General features: G+C 39.6%; 1 protein-coding gene across 1 annotated transcript in view; it reads left to right on the forward strand.

Moving 5' to 3' along the window:
- LOC143740068 (kelch-like protein 29) overlaps positions 1-19,130 on the forward strand; it is a 462,524-nt gene that overhangs the window by 350,100 nt on the left and 93,294 nt on the right. The window contains exon 10 of the mRNA XM_077232146.1: positions 14,802-14,984. Coding sequence (XP_077088261.1) covers positions 14,802-14,984 — 183 coding nt within the window. The remainder of the gene's footprint in view (positions 1-14,801; positions 14,985-19,130) is intronic.

Here is a 19,130-nt window from a genome sequence, read left to right on the forward strand (position 1 = left end):
CTGGAGTTTGCTCCAGGCAACATTGAGGCCATTCTTCACCCTAGGCCCGGCTATTTGCCTAAGGTGCCGTCCAGTGCGGCACGGCCTACGGTTCTGCAGGCTTTTCATCATCCACCTCACGTGACGGCGAATGAAGAGAGACTTCACATGCTCTGCCCTGTCAGAGCACTGAGTATTTACATTCAGAGGTCCTCTTCATGGCGGAAGTCGGGACCAGTTGCTGGTGTGTTTCGGGTCGCCCAGAAAGGGGCTTCCCGCCTCAAAGCAGACCATCAGCAACTGGATTGTCCAAACGATTTCCACGGCCTATCAGGTGCGCGGTATGCCTTCACCTTTGGCCGTGGGGCTCATTCTACCAGAGGCATGGCGTCCTCTAGAGCCCTTCTCGCGGGGGCCCCCATCCAGGAGGTCTGCGATGCAGCAGGATGGGCTACCCCTCATACCTTTATTAGGTTTTATAGTTTGGACATTCCGTCTACACCCGGCTCTCTTGTGCTCGCGTCCTAAGTGTGCCTGTGAGCAGCTTCACACTAGGGCAGGCAGGGCGCGTTGTGGCGTAGTGGGTACTCGTTCCCCCAAAGTGTCATTCGACGCAGTTGGAGTTCCCTCGAAAGGGAACGTCCTCGGGTTACGACTGTAACCCTTGTTCCCTGAGAAGGGAACGAGAACTGCGTCCCTTGGCCACGCCTTCCCCTGCCTGGGAGCGCTTGCTTCATCACAGAAGCTGACATCTTATGTGTGCCGGCTGCTTTTATAGCTTCCGCCTATCTGCCGTCACCCATTACGTCATGACGTTGCACCAATCAGAGATCGGCTCAGTTTCATTCATACTTCAGAGGCGCTACGCTGAGGGGCGTTCCCCCAAAGTGTCATTCGACGCAGTTCTCGTTCCCTTCTCAGGGAACAAGGGTTACAGTCGTAACCCGAGGACGTTTTTCATGCATCTGTCAATTTTGAGATTTTGGGGCTTTTTAGCTTTTTATAAAGTTTGTTGTTTTTTTGTTTTTTTTTATTGTTGTTTTTAAGAAAGTGGGAAGAAAATTGAGTGAAATAGAGTCTATTTGCGTCTTCAGATTTTAAATTACAGTACATATCTTTAAAAGGCAAAATTTATTTTTTCTCCTGCACGGAGTCAGAAATCTGTACATTAGTAGCACTTACATGCACCAAACTTTACAGTTTTATTCCTTTGTATATTCTGAAGGTTTTTACTGAGAGGTTTGTTCATATATAATTTGCCTCGTAACACTTTACCCATAAGGTTTCATTAATTAACATAAGTTAACTTCATTAGTTAACATAAACTCGGAATGATCAATACTCCTACAGCATTTAACAATCACATTTAATGTTAGTTTCACTTGCAAAATTTACTGATACATTATTAAATTCAAAAGTTGTATTTGTTAACATTAGAAATGCACTGTGAACTAACATGAACAAACAATGAACAGCTGTATTTTATTAACTAATGTTAACAAAGATTAATAAATATTGTAACAAATGTATTGCTCATTGTTAGTTAATACATTAAATAATGTTAACAAATTGCCTTTTCATACAACATTTTAATCCTAAAAAATGGTGAAAATGATTTTTTTTTGTTCTGGCTGTTGAGGTCCAAAGTGATAAAAAGGGATATCCAAAATACCATCTGTAAAAACATTTGACTCTAATATATATATAAAAAAAATGAAACGTGTACTTTGAACCTGGCTTCAGGAAATGTAGCAATTTCTGTTGTAGAAATGTATGCAAATTAGTGCATATTTAATTAGATAATGCACAATTTGCATATTTAAACAACATTTCAGAAAACTTTTTGCAATTCTTAAAGAAGTCCACATTCAAATAAAAATTTCCTTATAATTTACTCACCCCCATGTCATCCAAGATGTCCATGTCTTTCTTTCTTCAGTCAAAAAAGAAATTAAGGTTTTTGAGGAAAACATCCAGGATTTTTCTCCATATAATGGACTTCAATTGCAACCAACCATCAATACTCCCATCAATACTGTCACGCAACACATACAAAAATGGGAAGAGAACTCAAGTGCAAAAACAAGGAGGATTTAATAACAAAAACCGTACAAACACAAATCAAAAACCCACGAGGGGGAAAACATAATAAATGAACATGAAACCAACACTAGCTCTGAACATAAGAACATCAACAAGGAACTGGGAAGACGTATGACAACGAACCGACAAAGACTGCATACAAGAGGAGACTTAAAAAGGGAACAAATAAAGAGGGGACAGGTGGAACAACTCAAACACTAATCAGGTAACGAGGGGGAGGGATCAACAATCACAACAGCACATGGAACAACATAACAAACACCCATGTGCAACACAAGACAGGACAGGCATGTGACAAATACATTTGGAAGGTCCAAATGTCAGTCTCAATGCAGCTTCAAAGGCTCGACACAATTCCAGCCGAGAAATAAGGGTCTTATCTAGCGAAATGATTGGTAATTTTATAAAACCACAAATGCCTGTCTTGTACTATCTCTGAGATACCCCACGCAGTACGTCATCACGTTGGAAAGGTGCATTATATGGAGAAAAATCCTGGAATGTTTTCCTCAAAAACCTTAATTTCTTTTCGACTGAAGAAAGAAAGACATGGACATCTTGGATGAAATGGGGGTGAGTAAATTATCAGGAAATTTTAATTTGAAAGTGAACTAATCCTTTAATATATTCATTCAACTGGGGAAGTATGGTGATCTAGAAAGATTTTTTTTTACCCTATTCACCTGGGGTGTCTTGCCTGAAGGCAACATGCAGCACTCAGTACTGTATTTGCCAAAACGAGGTATCTTTAGAGAAGAGAAAATGCTGTTTAGTCAGCTCACTAGGTTTTTATTACACTAAATGAGCTTTATTATATAGTAACAACAATATGCTCCCAGCCCTGATGATTGATAATAGCTATATAATAACATTTATTATAAATAATAATTGAAATAAACATTTTTTTTCTGCCAGATAATTGCCTAATTGGCTTATCCTGTGGGATTCATGGCCTAGCAAATTGGCTCATTAAAATATAGAATTTAATTTATCTGAATTATTAATTTAAACCTGACTCATCCAATAATTTTAGAGCTAAACCTTTCAACTTTATTTTAAAGCAATATAATAAACCTATATAGTCATGTATAAAGGTTGTTGTTAGGCTTGATGGGGAGCTTTTTTAAAACAGTTACCATATAATAAAAGTTCAAGGATACATTGTTTTTTTTTTAAAGAGGACCTATTATACCCTTTTACAAAGTCTTTATTTTGGGGTCTACTACAATAGGTTTTCATGTTTGAATGTTAAAAAACAAACAATAAAAAAACATTATTTTTCAAATATTTTAAATTGTTGCAGTACTGTACCTCTCTTCCCAGTTTGTCAGTAACTCCTTGGTGATTTCAGATTCAGCCGCTTGTTTCTATGAAGCCCCTCCTTGTGTAATTTGCTCTGATTGGTTGGCTGGATTAGTGTTGGAAAAAAGTAAGTGTGTCGGAAATGTCATGGCCCATGGAATTTCAACTAACCAGGCCTCGCCCTTTTTTTTTTTTTGTGGATGACTTCAGCAGGAATTATATAAATGAGAAATATTGTATACATTCCCGGAAGAAAACTCAAGACTACAATCGAGGTGTTTCAGGGAATTCAGAATCAGTCCTAGCCTGGCTAACGCCAGACCCAATTCTCGTTGAGGCTTGGGTCTGGGAACCACATGTACATTTTCTCGTATTTGAGGCGTGGTTTACGAATGCCCGGCGCCGTTTATTGGGTGCTAAGAATGTCTATCAAATGCACCTGTACGTAGCTCATAGCCAATCGTTTCAATTATACCAGATGACGTATGTAGAGCGACAGAAATTAGACAAGGAAGAAGACGATGGGTAAGAAATTTTTGTGTAAACAATGACGTTAAGCGACTATTGCCGTATATCTAAGGCTGCATCAAAATCTAGCTTTGTGTCTGCTGCCATGCTGAATCCATAGAAATAAACAAACTGCTTCGGTGTGTCGCATAGATGTCGTCATCGTCAAGTCAAGTCAAGTCATCCTCATTTATATAGCGCTTTTAACAATTAGATTGTTAGTAGATTGTTTCAAAGCAGCTTTACAGAGATAAACATATAATTTAAGGTAACAGAGATTGGTTTGGTTTTATAGTGGCTCTTGAAAAATGTTTTTTCCAGCTAAAGTTAGTTTTGATTGATTCACTTCCGTCTAAATGATCATTTGTTATTAGATTAGGGGGGGATAAGACGACACCGTTCTCTCTAAACAGACTTTAAACGTGAACCTGTGATAGACGCTGATGGCGTTCACATGCGCATTAAGAATTGATTCTATAGTTATGTGCGTTTGAATATATGTGCGCAGGTTTGTAATTCCTTACAAACCATGCCTAAACAAACTACTTGTCTATAAATTTTGATGCAGAATTTTATTTTATCTTATCACTTTGGGTAGGTACGCGAACCGAAAAATTCCACAACGCTTTATCTGTAGAGTTGTATAGGGATCCTCCATAGGGAGAGGCTAGTTGGCACTTCAGCACTGCATTGTCATCAGGTCCTTTGTCAGATCTGGAAACGGCCTGGATCCAGCAGGCTGCGGGAAAACCTCGGGATAAACAAAGACACTAAAATTAGCGTAGATGCCATTCTTCTTATGATGTAACGAGTACATCAGGATATGAGGGAAGTGTTCCCAGTTCCGGCTGACCTAATCTAAGCAGCCTAATATTGAATTATAGAAGGCTATAGAGTGTTATGTGAATGCTAGGTCAAAGAGATGTGTTTTTAGTCTAGCTTTGAACTGACAGACTGTGTCTGCTTCCCGGACAATGTTAGGAAGATTGTTCCAAAGTTTTGGTGCTAAATAGGAAAAAGATCTACCGCCAGCAGTCGATTTATATATTCTAAGTATTATCAACTTGCCGGAGTTTTGAGATCGCAATAGACGTGAAGGACTATAATGCGTTAAGAGCTCGCTCAAGTACTGGGGAGCTAAACCATTTAGTGCTTTGTAAGTAATCAGCAATATTTTAAAATTTATACGATGTTTAATAGGGAGCCAATGCAGTGTTGACAGAACCGGGCTAATATGGTCGTACTTCCTGGTTCTGGTAAGAACTCTAGCGGCTGCGTTTTGAACTAGCTGTAGTTTGTTTATTAAGCGTGCAGGGCAACCACCCAGTAGAGCATTACAATAATCTAGCATTGATGTCAAGAACGCATGAACTAGTTGTTCCGCATTTGTCAATGAGAGCATATGACGTAATTTAGATATATTTTTAAGATGGAAAAATGCGGTTTTACAGACACTAGACACGTGACTTTCAAATGAAAGATTGGTATCAAAGAGCACACCCAGGTTCCTAACTGACAACGAAGACTTAACAGAGCAGCCATCAAGTGTTAGACGGTATTCTAGGTTATTACGTGTGGAAGTTTTTTGTCCAATAATTAGAATCTCTGTTTTTTCAGAATTTAGTAGTAGGAAATTACTAGTCGTCCAATTTTTGATATCAACTAAGCATTCCGATAATTTTGTGAATTGGTGAGTTTCGTTAGGTTTGGGAGAAATATAGAGCTAAGCATCATCAGCATTACAGTGAAAGCTAATTCCATGTTTCCTAATGATATCTCCTAAAGGTAGCATGTACAGAGTGAACAGCAGCGGTCCTAGTACTGAGCCTTGTGGTACGCCATACTGAACTTGTGATCGATAAGACATCTCTTCATTTACTGCTACAAACTGATAGTGGTCAGATAAATATGATTTAAACCATGCTAATGCAAGTCCACTAATGCCAACATAGTTTTCTAGTCTATTTAAGAGAATGTTGTGGTCGATGGTATCAAATGCAGCACTAAGATCAAGTAACACTAATAGAGAGATACAACCACGATCGGATGATAAGAGCAAATCATTTGTGACTCTAATGAGAGCTGTCTCAGTGCTATGGTGCGGTCTAAATCCTAACTGGAAATCCTCGCAGATACAATTTCTTTTAAGAAAGGAACACAGTTGTGAGGATACTGCCTTTTCTAGTATCTTTGACAGAAAAGGTAGATTTGAGATCGGCCTGTAATTGACTAATTCTGTAGGATCAAGTTGCGTTTTTTTAACAAGCGGTTTAATCATAGCCAGCTTAAAGGTTTTTGGTACGTATCCTAGAGACAAAGATGAATTAATGATGTTAAGAAGAGGATCTATGACTTCTGGAAGCATCTCTTTCAGTAGTTTAGTCGGTATAGGGTCTAACATACATGTTGTCGATTAAGATGAATTAACAAGTTTGCAAAATTCTTCCTCTCCTATAGCAAAAAAAGAATCAAATTTTACCTCGGGGAGACTATAATGCACTCCCTGATGTGATGCTGTAGTAGACGGTTGCATAATTATAATTTTGTCCCTAATATTATCAATCTTATAAGTGAAGAAGTTCATAAAGTCATTACTGCTGTGTTTCTTAGAAACTTCTGGGCTTGAAGCTTTCTTTTTCGTTAGTGTAGCCACTTTTTCAAATAAATACCTTGGATTATGTTTATTGTCTTTTAATAGGGTTGGAAAATAAGCAGATCTAGCAGCTTTTAAAGCCTCTCTGTAAGCAATCGAGCTCTCCTTCCATGAAATCCGAAATACCTCTAGTTTTGTTTTCTTCCAGTTGCGCTCCATTTTTCTGGCTGCTCTCCACGGTGTTGGACTATTTTCTTTAATCTTCTTTAAGCGCAACGGAGCAACTGTATCTAAAGTGCTGGAAAGGAGAGAGTTAAAAGTTTCTGTTGCAATATCGAGTTCTTCTAAGCTATCTGGGATGCTGAGATGATGAAACTGATTAGGAAGATTATTGATAAAGCAATCTTTAGTGGCAGAAGTGACAGGTCTAACATACTTGTAACACGGAGTTGGCTTTGCAGCCTTGGCTAAATGTAATTTACAAGAGACTAGATAATGATCTGAGATGTCGTCGCTCTGCTGCAGAATTTCAACAGCATCAACATTGATTCCATGTGATAATATTAGATCTAGAGTATGATTACGACTAGGGGTGGGAATCTCTAGGCCCCTCACGATTCGATTCGATTACGATTCAGAGGCCTGCGATTCGATTCAAAAGCGATTATCGATTATCTGAATCTTTTGTGTGTGTGTGTGTGTGTGTGAATATAAATACTTTGCTTTAAAAGTACAAAGTAATGACCCATAAAGAATTAACGTACAATATATTTTATTAACATTGCAAAGAACCAACAGGAAAATAAATGTGTGCCTGAACTAGCAGCATACTTGTAGTAAATTAATAATATAACAACAACAGGTGTTCTGACGATTCATGCTACCCATCGAGATGTGCTACTTACTGGTGCATGTGCAGACTCATTTTTCTTCTGCTTACCACGCCCATAAATCTATGCATCCTTGCTGTGGATACTTGTAGGAAACTTTGACAGGTCAAAGATGAATATTTGATGATAATTTTTACTTTCACACCGTTTTAAAAATAAAAACAGTATATTATACTGTACTCTTAACTTCGAATTTTATTATAATTTTATTTCATATAATAATATCATTTTTACTTGTTATATCAAATGTGATAATTGCTAGTTCATTTAAAATATCCAAATATGCTCCCCATACACTTACCCTGATTAAAATGAAATAACGATGTTATAATATTGTGAGATTTACACCATTATGGAAACAATAGAGAATGAATCAACATTATCTATGATCGATTCGCGTTTGGGTAGCATTTTTCGACAAGGCAGCAGAAATCGTCTGAACACCGGTACAGCCCAGAGCCATAGAGAGAAACGGCTCTGGTACAGCCGAGTGTTTTTCCTCCTCTGGGTGGAAACGTGTCATATGGCTTCTCATATTTGTCGTGTTGCCGAAATATTTTAGTTTTATTCTACAAAGCTTACAACTAGTGTGGCTCTTGTCCAGCTCCTTTCCCCCTTCAACTTCATAGAAGCCAAAATATTTCCACACGTCAGCTTTTAACGAGGAGGGTGTTTGGATTTCGCGCTCAGCCATCGCGTCTCTGTTATGTGCGCACGCCACAGACAGACGGTCCGGGCACTGCACTTCCGCGCTTCAGAGTTCCGTCTTTTGCGTTCCGTCAATATTACGTCATTATAAATAGGCTACATATCTAAAAAAAAAAAATTTTTTTTTTTTGAAAATCGATTTTTGACATTTGTGAATCGATTCAGAATCGTCCACGTCCGCATCGCGATGCATTTAAGAATCGATTTTTTCCCCCACCCCTAATTACGACAATGAGTAGGTCCTGACACGTGTTGTCTAACTCCAATAGAGTTAAGAATGTCTTTAAATGCCAATCCCATTGCATCTTTTCCATTATCTACATGTATATTAAAATCACCAACAATTAGGACTTTATCTGCAGTCAATACTAATTCTGATAGAAAGTCAGCAAATTCTTTGATAAAATCTTTATGGTGCCCTGGTGGCCTGTATACAGTTGCCAGCAGAATTCTCAAACTTGATTTATCGTTTACATTATATATTTTACATTAAGCACCAACACTTCAAAAGAAATACATTTTAAACTAGATTTTTTAGTGGTTTTGAAAATATTACTATAAATTACAGCAACACCTCCCCCTTTGCCTTTCAGGCGAGGTTCATGTTTATAACAGTAATCATGAGGGGTGGACTCATTTAAAGTAATGTAATCGTCTGGTTTTAGCCAGGTTTCTGTCATACACAGCACATCTAGGTTATAATCTGAAATCATATCATTAACTATGAGTGCTTTTGAAGTAAGGGATCGAATATTCAGCAACCCAAGCTTTATCGTTTGCTCATCTGTATTATATCTATTTTTTATTTGTTGAATATCAATTACATTTTTAACCTTAGATCGGTTTGGACGTTTTTTGGATTTCCAAATTCGGGGAACAGACACAGTCTCGATATGATGATATCTAGGTGAAAGAGCCTCTATGTGATGGGATTTATCTGACCTTGGTGACGCGATTAGCCAGTTTGTCTGCTTCCTGACCTGAACCCCAGATTGTCATGTTTTATCTCTAAGACTATGAGCCAAATTACTAGAGAGAAGAGCAGCACCATCCCAGGAGGGATGAATACCATCTCTTTTCAACAGGTCAGGTTTGCCCCAAAAACTTTTCCAATTGTCTATGAATTCTATATTATTTTGCGGACACCACTTAGACAGCCAGCCATTGAGTGATGCCAATATGCTAACTATCTCATCACTCCTTCGAACAGGAATCGTTTTGCTGCTTCCTCCCCGTTCTGTGATTGGTTCCCTAGATGAGGCGAAAATCTGGACCATGGTATCCATACTGCCTTTCAGCGTGAATAAAATCGCACTGCGGGAAGGCAGCATGGGGAAACCCAGACTAAATCAGTCCTCACTGATATAGCGAATAACACCCTTTGGAGTGACTTTGTGCTTTGGAACTTTTTCATGTTCAAACAGCAGCATTAAACACTAAAGATGAAAATGTAAAAAAGCACAATATGTCCCCCTATGGTGAAAATCCTACTTTTAATGTTGTTTATGTGTCTATGTGGTATTTTTGATATGCTTTAAGTCAAACCATTTGCAAATTCATATCAACACCATTGCTGAGTATTTTCTCCTTAAAAAACTGCAGTGAACCAAATACAATCTCAAAAACACGGTTTGAAATCGCTGGTGTTTCTGATGTCACAAACTACATTGTAACCAATCACGTTAACGTGTGATCATCAATGAGCTGGTGCAAGTGAGTGGAGGCGGGGCTAATTTGCATATTCTTAGAACCCCCTATACTAAATGAGGCAATGGTGTAGAGTTACATTCAAGCTATTTCAAGGCATGAAGAATCAAGAAAAAAAAACACATTTAAATATGTCATTTTGATGATCAAATGTAAGTTTTAAGGGATAACATGATTGACTACTTGACTTTAACAAATTTAACTATAAGATCATGTCCGGACTTGTAAATTAAGGTTAGTATTTGGTCTTTGTGCGGTGTGCAGTGATACACAGTACCTCCGGAGCTGTTTTGCATGTTATATAGTGTATTTTTAGCATGTCTGGAATGCTGTGTTGACCAACCAGCCCTGTTTTATAATAATGTAGTCCACAGATATAGAAGCAGCATGCTGGATAGAAATTCGTCATGATGTTGCATGACAAAGCCTCCACGCATCTGGAATAGAGCCACAGCGCTGTCACAGAGCTGCCAAAGCAAGCATCAACAGCGGCTGTCAGTGCACCTGCGCCTCTTATTACAGAGCGTTAGCCGGTGGGTAAATTTCACCTGTGTATACTAAAGCTATGCTGACATTATCACACTGAACGACCCAGTTTATAACAGACCGCGGTGCTTTTACATTCTTCATTCATTATAGTCGTTCAGTAATGGAAATCTGTTTTGATCCGCCTTTTGTTGTTGCATTTCAGTACGGCTGTTATTTTTGTTTACACTTTTCAATAGAGTCTTACTTATTTTGTTAGAGGCTTAGTATCATTTTGGATTACTGCGGCCTTTGCATCTAGTCTGTTTGGACTTTTTTATGGTCCAGTGACTTTTTGCAGATTTTTCAACATGGAAAAATTAAATTACTTCATCTTTAGAGAACTTAATTTTCTAAGTGTATAGAGTTGTATATGCAATCAGCTTTTTAGAGGTAGTTACATCCCAAGTCCCATCCAAGTGTAAAGAACCAGGATTTCTTTTTTGTTTGGTAATGACATGAGATAAAAGATTGGATATAGTCATGTAGTTTTTAAATGCTACAATTATATTTGTGAAACAGTATGATAGTTGCACATTTTAAACCCTTATTCACAGCACTGGCACTTTCCATTATTAGTGCATGTTCACCGCCGGCACCGCCCCCCAACGCCATTTTGATTTTTTATTGTATGCAGCGTGAGCTGAACGAGAGTCCCAGCACAGATCAGCAGCAGGAGTCAAATTTCATTTATTAGCCACTAGCTAACTGACAAGACGATGGCAGAAGATTTGATTTCAAAGCTAAATGGAAAAGTGCCTATTTGGCAATATTTTGGATTGAAACCCAATGCTAATAGGGAACCTGCAAAGGATTAAATGTGTTTTTCTAGTTGTTGTGTTATTCATTCACGGCCGCACGGACATTCATATCCGTAACAAATGCCCAAGGCGTCAGTCCGCATTTTACTTCCACTTTTGTATTAGCGATTCAAAAGAGAGGTACAAAAGTGGTAAAACATCACCCCCTCCCCCAATTGAGTCAATTCTGATTTCATGTAGACTTTAAAGGTGACATATTATGCCCCTTTTCACAAGATGTAATATAAATCGGTGTCCCCAGATTGTGCCTGTGAAATTTCAGCTCAAATTACCCCCCAGATCATTAACTATAGCTTGTCAAAGTTGCCCCTTTTTGTGTGTGAGTGAAAACACTCTGTTATTGTGTGTCCCTTTAAATGCAAATGAGCTGCTGCTCCCCGCCCCTGTTCAGAAGAGGGTGATTCTTTACACGAGCTTCGGATACTCCGGCAATAACAAAACAAGCAAATGTCAGTCAAATTTCAGAAATAACAGTAGTGGAGTGCAGCCTTACAGAGACTCAGGAAGAGGTTGCAACTTCTAGACGCACCTGAACGTTTCTGAATGGTTAGTGGGTACATTTATGTGGTTGTAGTGGCGTTACATTGTTTCATCGACTTGCATGTTATGTCATGTTTAACTTTTACACAAGGTGACACAGTTCCCTGAGGTTTTTATGAGACAGCTGTGACATGTTTTGGTCAAATAGTGTTCTATGTTCGTCTGTGCTGCAATGACAGAACAGTATGCATGCTTTGCTCAAACTTTTGCCATTGCGTTAGAACTAGTTATACTGTTGTCACTTGTGAAAACCAAATGGAGGTGCCGTGGGTGGAAACTTGCAGATTATGGGCCGGTAATACTGTAATAAGATCCCCTTGCTACGTCAGAAGGGGAGCGAAATCTCATCGGCTAATTTTTTGACATGCTTGCGTAGAAAAGCTTACCAAAACAAAGTTACTGGGTTGTCACTTTTCACATTTTCTGGGTTGGTAGAAGCACTGGGGACCCGATTATACTGTAGCACTTGAACGCGTAAAAAGTCAGATTTTCATAATATGTCCCCTTTAAATTCTATAGGCTGCTCTTTTCTAATTTATTTATGTTTAGAGGTGTGTTTTTTCTTAGAAGATCTTTTGCTCTTTTGTTTCATGCGCCAAAACCTGATAGATAACACGCTAGAGGGATTTTGGGGGAAATCTAAATCTAGAAAGCTCCTTGAATTCTTTTCATGTCATAATCCATTGGTCTGATCTGAGAGGGGCAGAGGTGGGGCGGCAGTGCTGGACCTCCTGATGCTTGAGTCTCTAATGCCACAGTCAGCAGGAAGGGCCCGAGCACAGCAGGGTCCCTCGCTCGGCAGAAGGGCTTGGACCCCGGGCCTGATCCCTGCCATGCTGCATTAACACATGCATGCAGGGTGAGATGAGAGAGTATAAGGAGAGCATATATCTGCTGGAGGACGCTGATGGCAGAACACGAGCAAGGCTGTCATGTGGTGTTTGATTGATGCTTCTGCTGTAATGTAGTGGCGTGCAGTGAGGGTTTGTGGGAAAAGGGGGTTTTGTTTGCTGGAGAAAAGGGGGATAGAAAGTGTTTCCTGTACTGTTGTGAAGTAGGAAAACAACTTGCAGTCGTGCAGCTGAAAGAGCTGCCACCGGAGAAGATATTCGTGCCAGTCAAAAGCTTTTTTTCTTCTCAGGAGATGCCTGTGAACCCGAGCTTGAGCAGGAATATCCCACCGCTGGTTGTGTCACCTTAGTATCTGGTGTTTAAGCGCACATGCATCTTATTTACATGCATTCACTGCAGCACATGAGATATGCCCCGGTATAGACATGCGTCATGAATATTTAAATTGTTACTGCCATTATTTTTAGCATTAATTGCTCCCCTTTTTTATGCAAATAAGACTAATAGATACTGCCTTATTCACAACAGAGGCTCTGTTCTTTCTTTTAATTTAGTGTATGTTCAGATCATACAACAATATGTTCTAGGAGCCATGACATTTTCTGTAAAAAATTATTTTAAAAAATGCTGGCGTTGGCTGGCAACTTTTGTAAAAAATAAAACAAAAACACTGACAGGGAAAGAGTTCATAATACACACTATCGTTCAAAAGTTTTTTTTTTTTTTTTTTTTTTGCATTCTTATGTGCAGAATTCCTTTAGGGAATCAGATACTAAAACAAGACAGACTGCTCATTGAAACACATAGTTGGTGAATGTCCCCAGAGAGATTTATACAGTATGTGCTTTAAGCCTTCAGTTTCCTGAATCACTATTTTGAAAAGAATTACAAAATAAATGTCCCCAGACATAATTCATTCCTGTATTTTCAGGAGCCATTGAAGTCACAGGCAAAAGTATTTCTTCTTTTTTTCTTTTGAATATTTTTTTAAGAGGCATACAATGACATTTAATTTTCTGCCGTTACAGGGAGTTTCTGTCTTTCTGCCCCGATCCACTGTTTCTTTTATTTTTTTTCAAGACGATGTATGTCATGAATTTTAATTTGGATGATAAGATCGTGTTGGGTACTTTCAACTCACACAAAATAATGGAGCATGAAGCCCTTTTTTATACCAATGAATCTGTACTTTTTCTTGAATAGAAATACACTTTGCATATTTTTGTCAAGTCAAATTTAGCTGATAACTCTGTGGTGATTCTGATAACATCTTTGCTGGCGCTCTGTGTTAAGTTACGCCTCATTTTTAGCAGGGAACATTTGTTATCTCCCCCAAAATTGTCTCTTTTCTTTCTTTTTTTTTGACTCAAATGCAAAATAGTTTTGGCTGGTCACTCATCATGCCCTCTTCTAAAAAGAACCCATTTTTGTTTTTTGTTTTTCTTAGTGTGAAGAATATTTGGTAACACTTCACAATAAGGTTCATTAGTTAACATTAGTAATGTAGTTAACATTAGTTAACTACATTAGTTAGCATGAGCTAATAATGAACTGCACTTATACAGCATTTATTAATCTTTGTTAATGTTAATTTCAACATTTACTAATACTTTATGAAAATCTTGTTAACATCAGTGAATGCACTGTGAACTAACAAGAACAAACAATGAACAGCTTTATTTTTTATTAACTAACATTAACAAAGAATAACAAATACAGTAACACATGTATTGCTCATGGTTAGTTCATGTTAGTTAATACATTAACAAACGTTAACTAATGAACCTTATTGTAAAGTGTCACGAAAATGTTTATATTCTAAAGAAACTTTTTCCATGATAAATAAACTTTTGTGCATTGTTAAGGTTCCATGGGTGTTAAAGGTCCCTGGAACCATCAATGCCAATAAAGAACCGTTATATTTTAAAGCATGGTCAAGCTCGTTCACCTGCCACAATAACCAGCACCAGCACTTCCCATATAAAATCATCTTGAAATGTGATCTGTGGCCGGTTGCATGAACTGGTTGGTCATCTAACTTTTTTCTTTAAGACTGGTCATAACTTTAAGTCAGTTACATAAAAAGGCAGAATGCTCTCACTTGAATCCAAAAAGTAAGGCTGATTTGCCCTAACTAACTGCTAGTTGGTCAGACTAGTTCTTAGCGGCTATGTTTATGCAACTGGCCCCTGGTCCCAAACAGGTCTGAGTAGTCGCTTCCAGCAGGTTATTTTAGTGAATGTCAATGTTTTTGTGTCCGTCCTGTCCTTGCAGGTGTCGCTGAGGTGATCGTGCTGGTGGGTGGGCGGCAGGTCATCGGTATGAACCAACGCTCGCTGACAGCCGTCACTTGCTTCAACCCTCAGAACAACAAGTGGTACCCCCTGGCCAGCTTGCCTTTCTACAACCGCGAATTCTTCTCCGTCGTATCGGCAGGGGATAATATCTACCTGTCAGGTAATCAAACCGACAGTGTGTCACTTGCAGTTTGGTGGCCTCCCGCAGGTGTCTGCTTTTATATTTAGCACTGCAAGCTCTGAGGGATGAGGGGAAAGCAGATGGCTGTTCCTCGTCTCTGTCTTTATGACTGGCTGTCAAATTATGATACTAAATATCCCACAAATCAAGCAAGATTAAATCAATAGCGCAGGAAAGACAATGCTTTTAAAGATGTAACAGCAATTGGTTAGTGAAAACTTTATATGAGTTGTTGGTCCATAAACATCAAGATTTTTAGATTTAATTTTAGATAATGGCATAAAGGAAAGTATATTTCCACGTTCACACACCAGCAGAATAATGTTGTCAGTCCTCTATTTGAGTCCATAATATAGGTACGTTCACACACAGTACTGTTATTTACAGGAATGACAACCGCATTCTATAACCGAAATCACGCCAGTAAATTTTCTCGACTCACGACCACAATTTCGGAAAACGTGCTGTGTGAACAGAACTAGACTGAACAACTACTCTGTCACATCATACAGTACGAGAGAGCCACTCATGTGCACAAACATGTGTCTACTCTGTGTTGCTGGTATTCATGTGTGGTTTCTGTAACTTACAGCGACAGAGAACATTTTCTAGAAATAGAGTTTAAGAACCTTGCTGTATTTTTGTGTAATAATTAAGAGAAAGTACACCGCCATCTTACTCCGACAAAAGTGTTAACGCACCTGCTTTGTAAACACGTCTTCCCATCTCATAAATACGAACTAACCAGGAGGACTTGAACGCACCAAATTTGCCTATTTAGAAACATATTGATTACATAACATATCGTATTCTGCTGTGTAAGCGTAGGTTTATAAATGCTAAAATGGTGCAATGCTGTATTATGATTTTTAAATGGTTTTAATAAATTTTGCAGCCTTAGAAAACTGTCTAATAATGCAGTTCTTGGGTTTTTGTCCATGGAATTCGCCACTGCTGGTATTGACAGCCCTACAGATATATTTACCATGGTTAAAAACGCCATGCATAGCACATTAAAATAATTGAAATTGTATGTATAAATAGCATTAGTATCAAATCAGGCAGATGCATTGCAGGTGGTCAAATTATTAACGGGACGTTAAACACGTATAATTGATCTTCATTATTCATAAAAAAAATCACCCCAGAAAAAAGGGCACTTGCTCGTGAGGAAGAAAAAGGGCAGGTGCTCAAGCCCCCTTTTATGTCAATGTGTGCACAATCCAGTCACTGTTCTCCACCAGAGATGCTCTCGTAAGTTTTGTGTTTGCATGTTTGTCATTTTTAAATGACATTCTTTTGTACTTTGTCAAATGATTAAATTATCTATTAAGTCCAAACTTTCGTGATGTAATGCCGCTTTGACTGTCGGGAAGAAGTCTCATGCCTAGCTAGCATCAGTGCGGGCTCGGCAAAAGTGCGCATCGAGGGCGCATATCGACCGCAAAGCTTCTGAAACCTAAAATAGCAAATGGGACACCCTACTGACTATGGACTTAACAGACGCATGCACGCAGCAGCAATTGTAAGTCCACAAGACCGAAAGTGCATATGAAGTGTGCCATTTGGGACAGGGCCTTAGTGTTTTTAGCATTCTTTGGCTACGGCAGTTAAGTTTACTTCCGGTCCCCATTGTCATTTCATCAGCAGCTGTTGCTTAAAAGGTGCAGTCTGTAAGAATGATGTAAATAGTCGGTAGAAATAGGTACTGCAGTCTAAAAATATCGGAGATCGTCGTTTCTCCGGCCACCTGCTCCTCAGACTGGATGGCGCTCACACGGGTTGCCAGTTTGAGCACACATCAGGAACGAGTGCAATAGACAATGAGAATTGGACCAAAACAAAAACAAACATTCCAGCCTGAAAACGCACATTTCAAAGTAAAATAACTGGATGTAGAAGTGTTTTTCAGAGAAACGTATATGTGAACTTAGCATGGTTTCTCAATATATGCAAACATATTATGGTATTTCTATGCTTTAGTAGAGTGAAAAAGTTACATACTGCATCTTTAAGACTGCGACGAAACCAAACATGCCAGTCTTGCTGATAAGAGCTGCAATTTCTGTTACATTTGAGAAATATCAAACGGCAAACGAAACGAAAGTGATACGAAACAGCGCTTCTCGTTTAAGCTGCGCTACGCGGACCGTTTATCAACGCACAGCAATGGACAGCGCAGAGCGAACTTAGAACAGATTTACTCTCGGGCCGATCTCAATCACGCTACACCTTTACTACACAGCACTGGGAGAACCAGTGAGAAAGCATTTTAATTTACAGCAGAATTAATAACAATGCAGCGAGGTCTAGTTGGAAGCATTCAAATTCGGTGCAGAATTCTATTATAAACCACACATCAGATCAAAACAGCGCTGACATGGAAAACCTTTTGAGAGTGCAATTCAATCACTTTTTAAGGGCTTTCAAGTGCTTCACACTTTTTCCAGCACTTCAAAGCCCTAAATATTATCCAATTTTAATGTTATTTTTTGTAATTATTTGTAAAATTAAAAAGTTTCAGGAAAACTAGCACTTTGTGGCAAACACACTTTTATTTAATAAGACATGAAATTCCCACTAATACATGGCAGCAGAGGAGCACTTATTGACTTATTAGTCAAGTTCACTCCCTAATGGTATATGGAAAAAAGTAGGAAGTCATTAAGTCTCATGAAAAACAAAAACGTCTCGGTTACGTATGTAACCCTAGTTCCCTGATAGGGAACGAGACGCTGCGTCAAACGCTGCGGGAACGCCCCTGCGTTGTGCGTCATGAAGCACGTATGGAATCAGCCCAATGGAGAGATGAAACGTCATAGGCGGGTGACGTCATCGACCAGGAAACTATAAAGCACCCCAAAAACACAAGCGCATTAGCTTCTGATAGGCTTGAAGGAAGCGCTAACGGGAGTGCCGGGAGTATGGCGGAGCGACGCAGCGTCTCGTTCCCTATCAGGGAACTAGGGTTACATACGTAACCGAGACGTTCCCTTTCAAGGGAACTTCGAGCTGCGTCAAACGCTGCGGGAACGCGAATACCCACGTCGCCATAGGACCAAATGACCGTCATGTGAGACTAGCGCACAGAGGACGAGAGCACCTGTGCCCCAGGGGTAGAGCTTAAGTCTAGGTCATAGAACTTAATAAAAGTATGCGGTGAAGACCATCCAGCCGCATCACAAACATCACTCAGGGAAACCCCCGACAAAAGAGCTTTAGAAGCAGCCATACTCCTGGTAGAGTGAGCTCGGACAACCAAAGGTGAAGGCTGGCCAGCCGACTCATAAGCAAGTGAGATAGCCTCAACCACCCACTTGCTCATTCTCTGTTTAGACGCCGGACACCCTTTCCTGGGTGGCCCGAAACATACAAAAAGTTGTTCTGATTTCCTCCACAGGGCAGCTCTGTGGACATAAGCGTCTAATGCCCTAACAGGGCAGAGTGAATTAAGTTTCTCCTGGTCCGATGACATAAATGGAGGAGGACAGAAAGCCTGCAGAACCGTAGGTCTAACAATATTAGTAGGAACCTTAGGAACGTAACCTGGTCTAGGATGCAGAAAAGCTTTAACCATGCCAGGTGCAAATTCCAGGCACGAGGGTGAAACCGACAGAGCCTGCAAATCTCCGATTCTTTTTAGTGAAGAGATAGCAAGCAAAAAGATAGTCTTAAAAGTGAGAAACTTCTCGGGAACTTCTTCGATAGGTTCAAAAGGAGCTAGGGAAAGACCTTCTAATACAATGGCCAGATCCCAAGTCGGCACCCTCGTACGAACTGCTGGCCTCAGCCTCAAAGTGCCACGGAGGAAACGAGTTATAAGCGGGTGTCTCCCAAGAGAAACTCCACTGAAAGGGACGTGGTAAGCAGCTAGTGCCGCCACATACACCTTTAGTGTGGAGGGGGATAACCCTGTGGAGAAGCGCTCCTGCAGGAATTCCAGCACTGCACCCACTGGGCAGTTAACTGGGTCCTGCAGGTGTTCTCCACACCAAGAAGTGAAAAGTTTCCACTTCAAGGCATAAAGCTTCCTCGTGGATGGAGCTCTGGAGTTAAGAATGGTCTCAACAACCTCGGTTGAGAGACCGGAGTCTATGAGCTGGGCCCCCTCAGAGGCCAAGCCCA

Source organism: Siphateles boraxobius, unplaced genomic scaffold (genome assembly GCF_051911475.1).
Source record: "Siphateles boraxobius isolate OS27281-9 unplaced genomic scaffold, OSU_SipBor_1 164, whole genome shotgun sequence".
Classification (NCBI taxonomy): domain Eukaryota; kingdom Metazoa; phylum Chordata; class Actinopteri; order Cypriniformes; family Leuciscidae; genus Siphateles; species Siphateles boraxobius.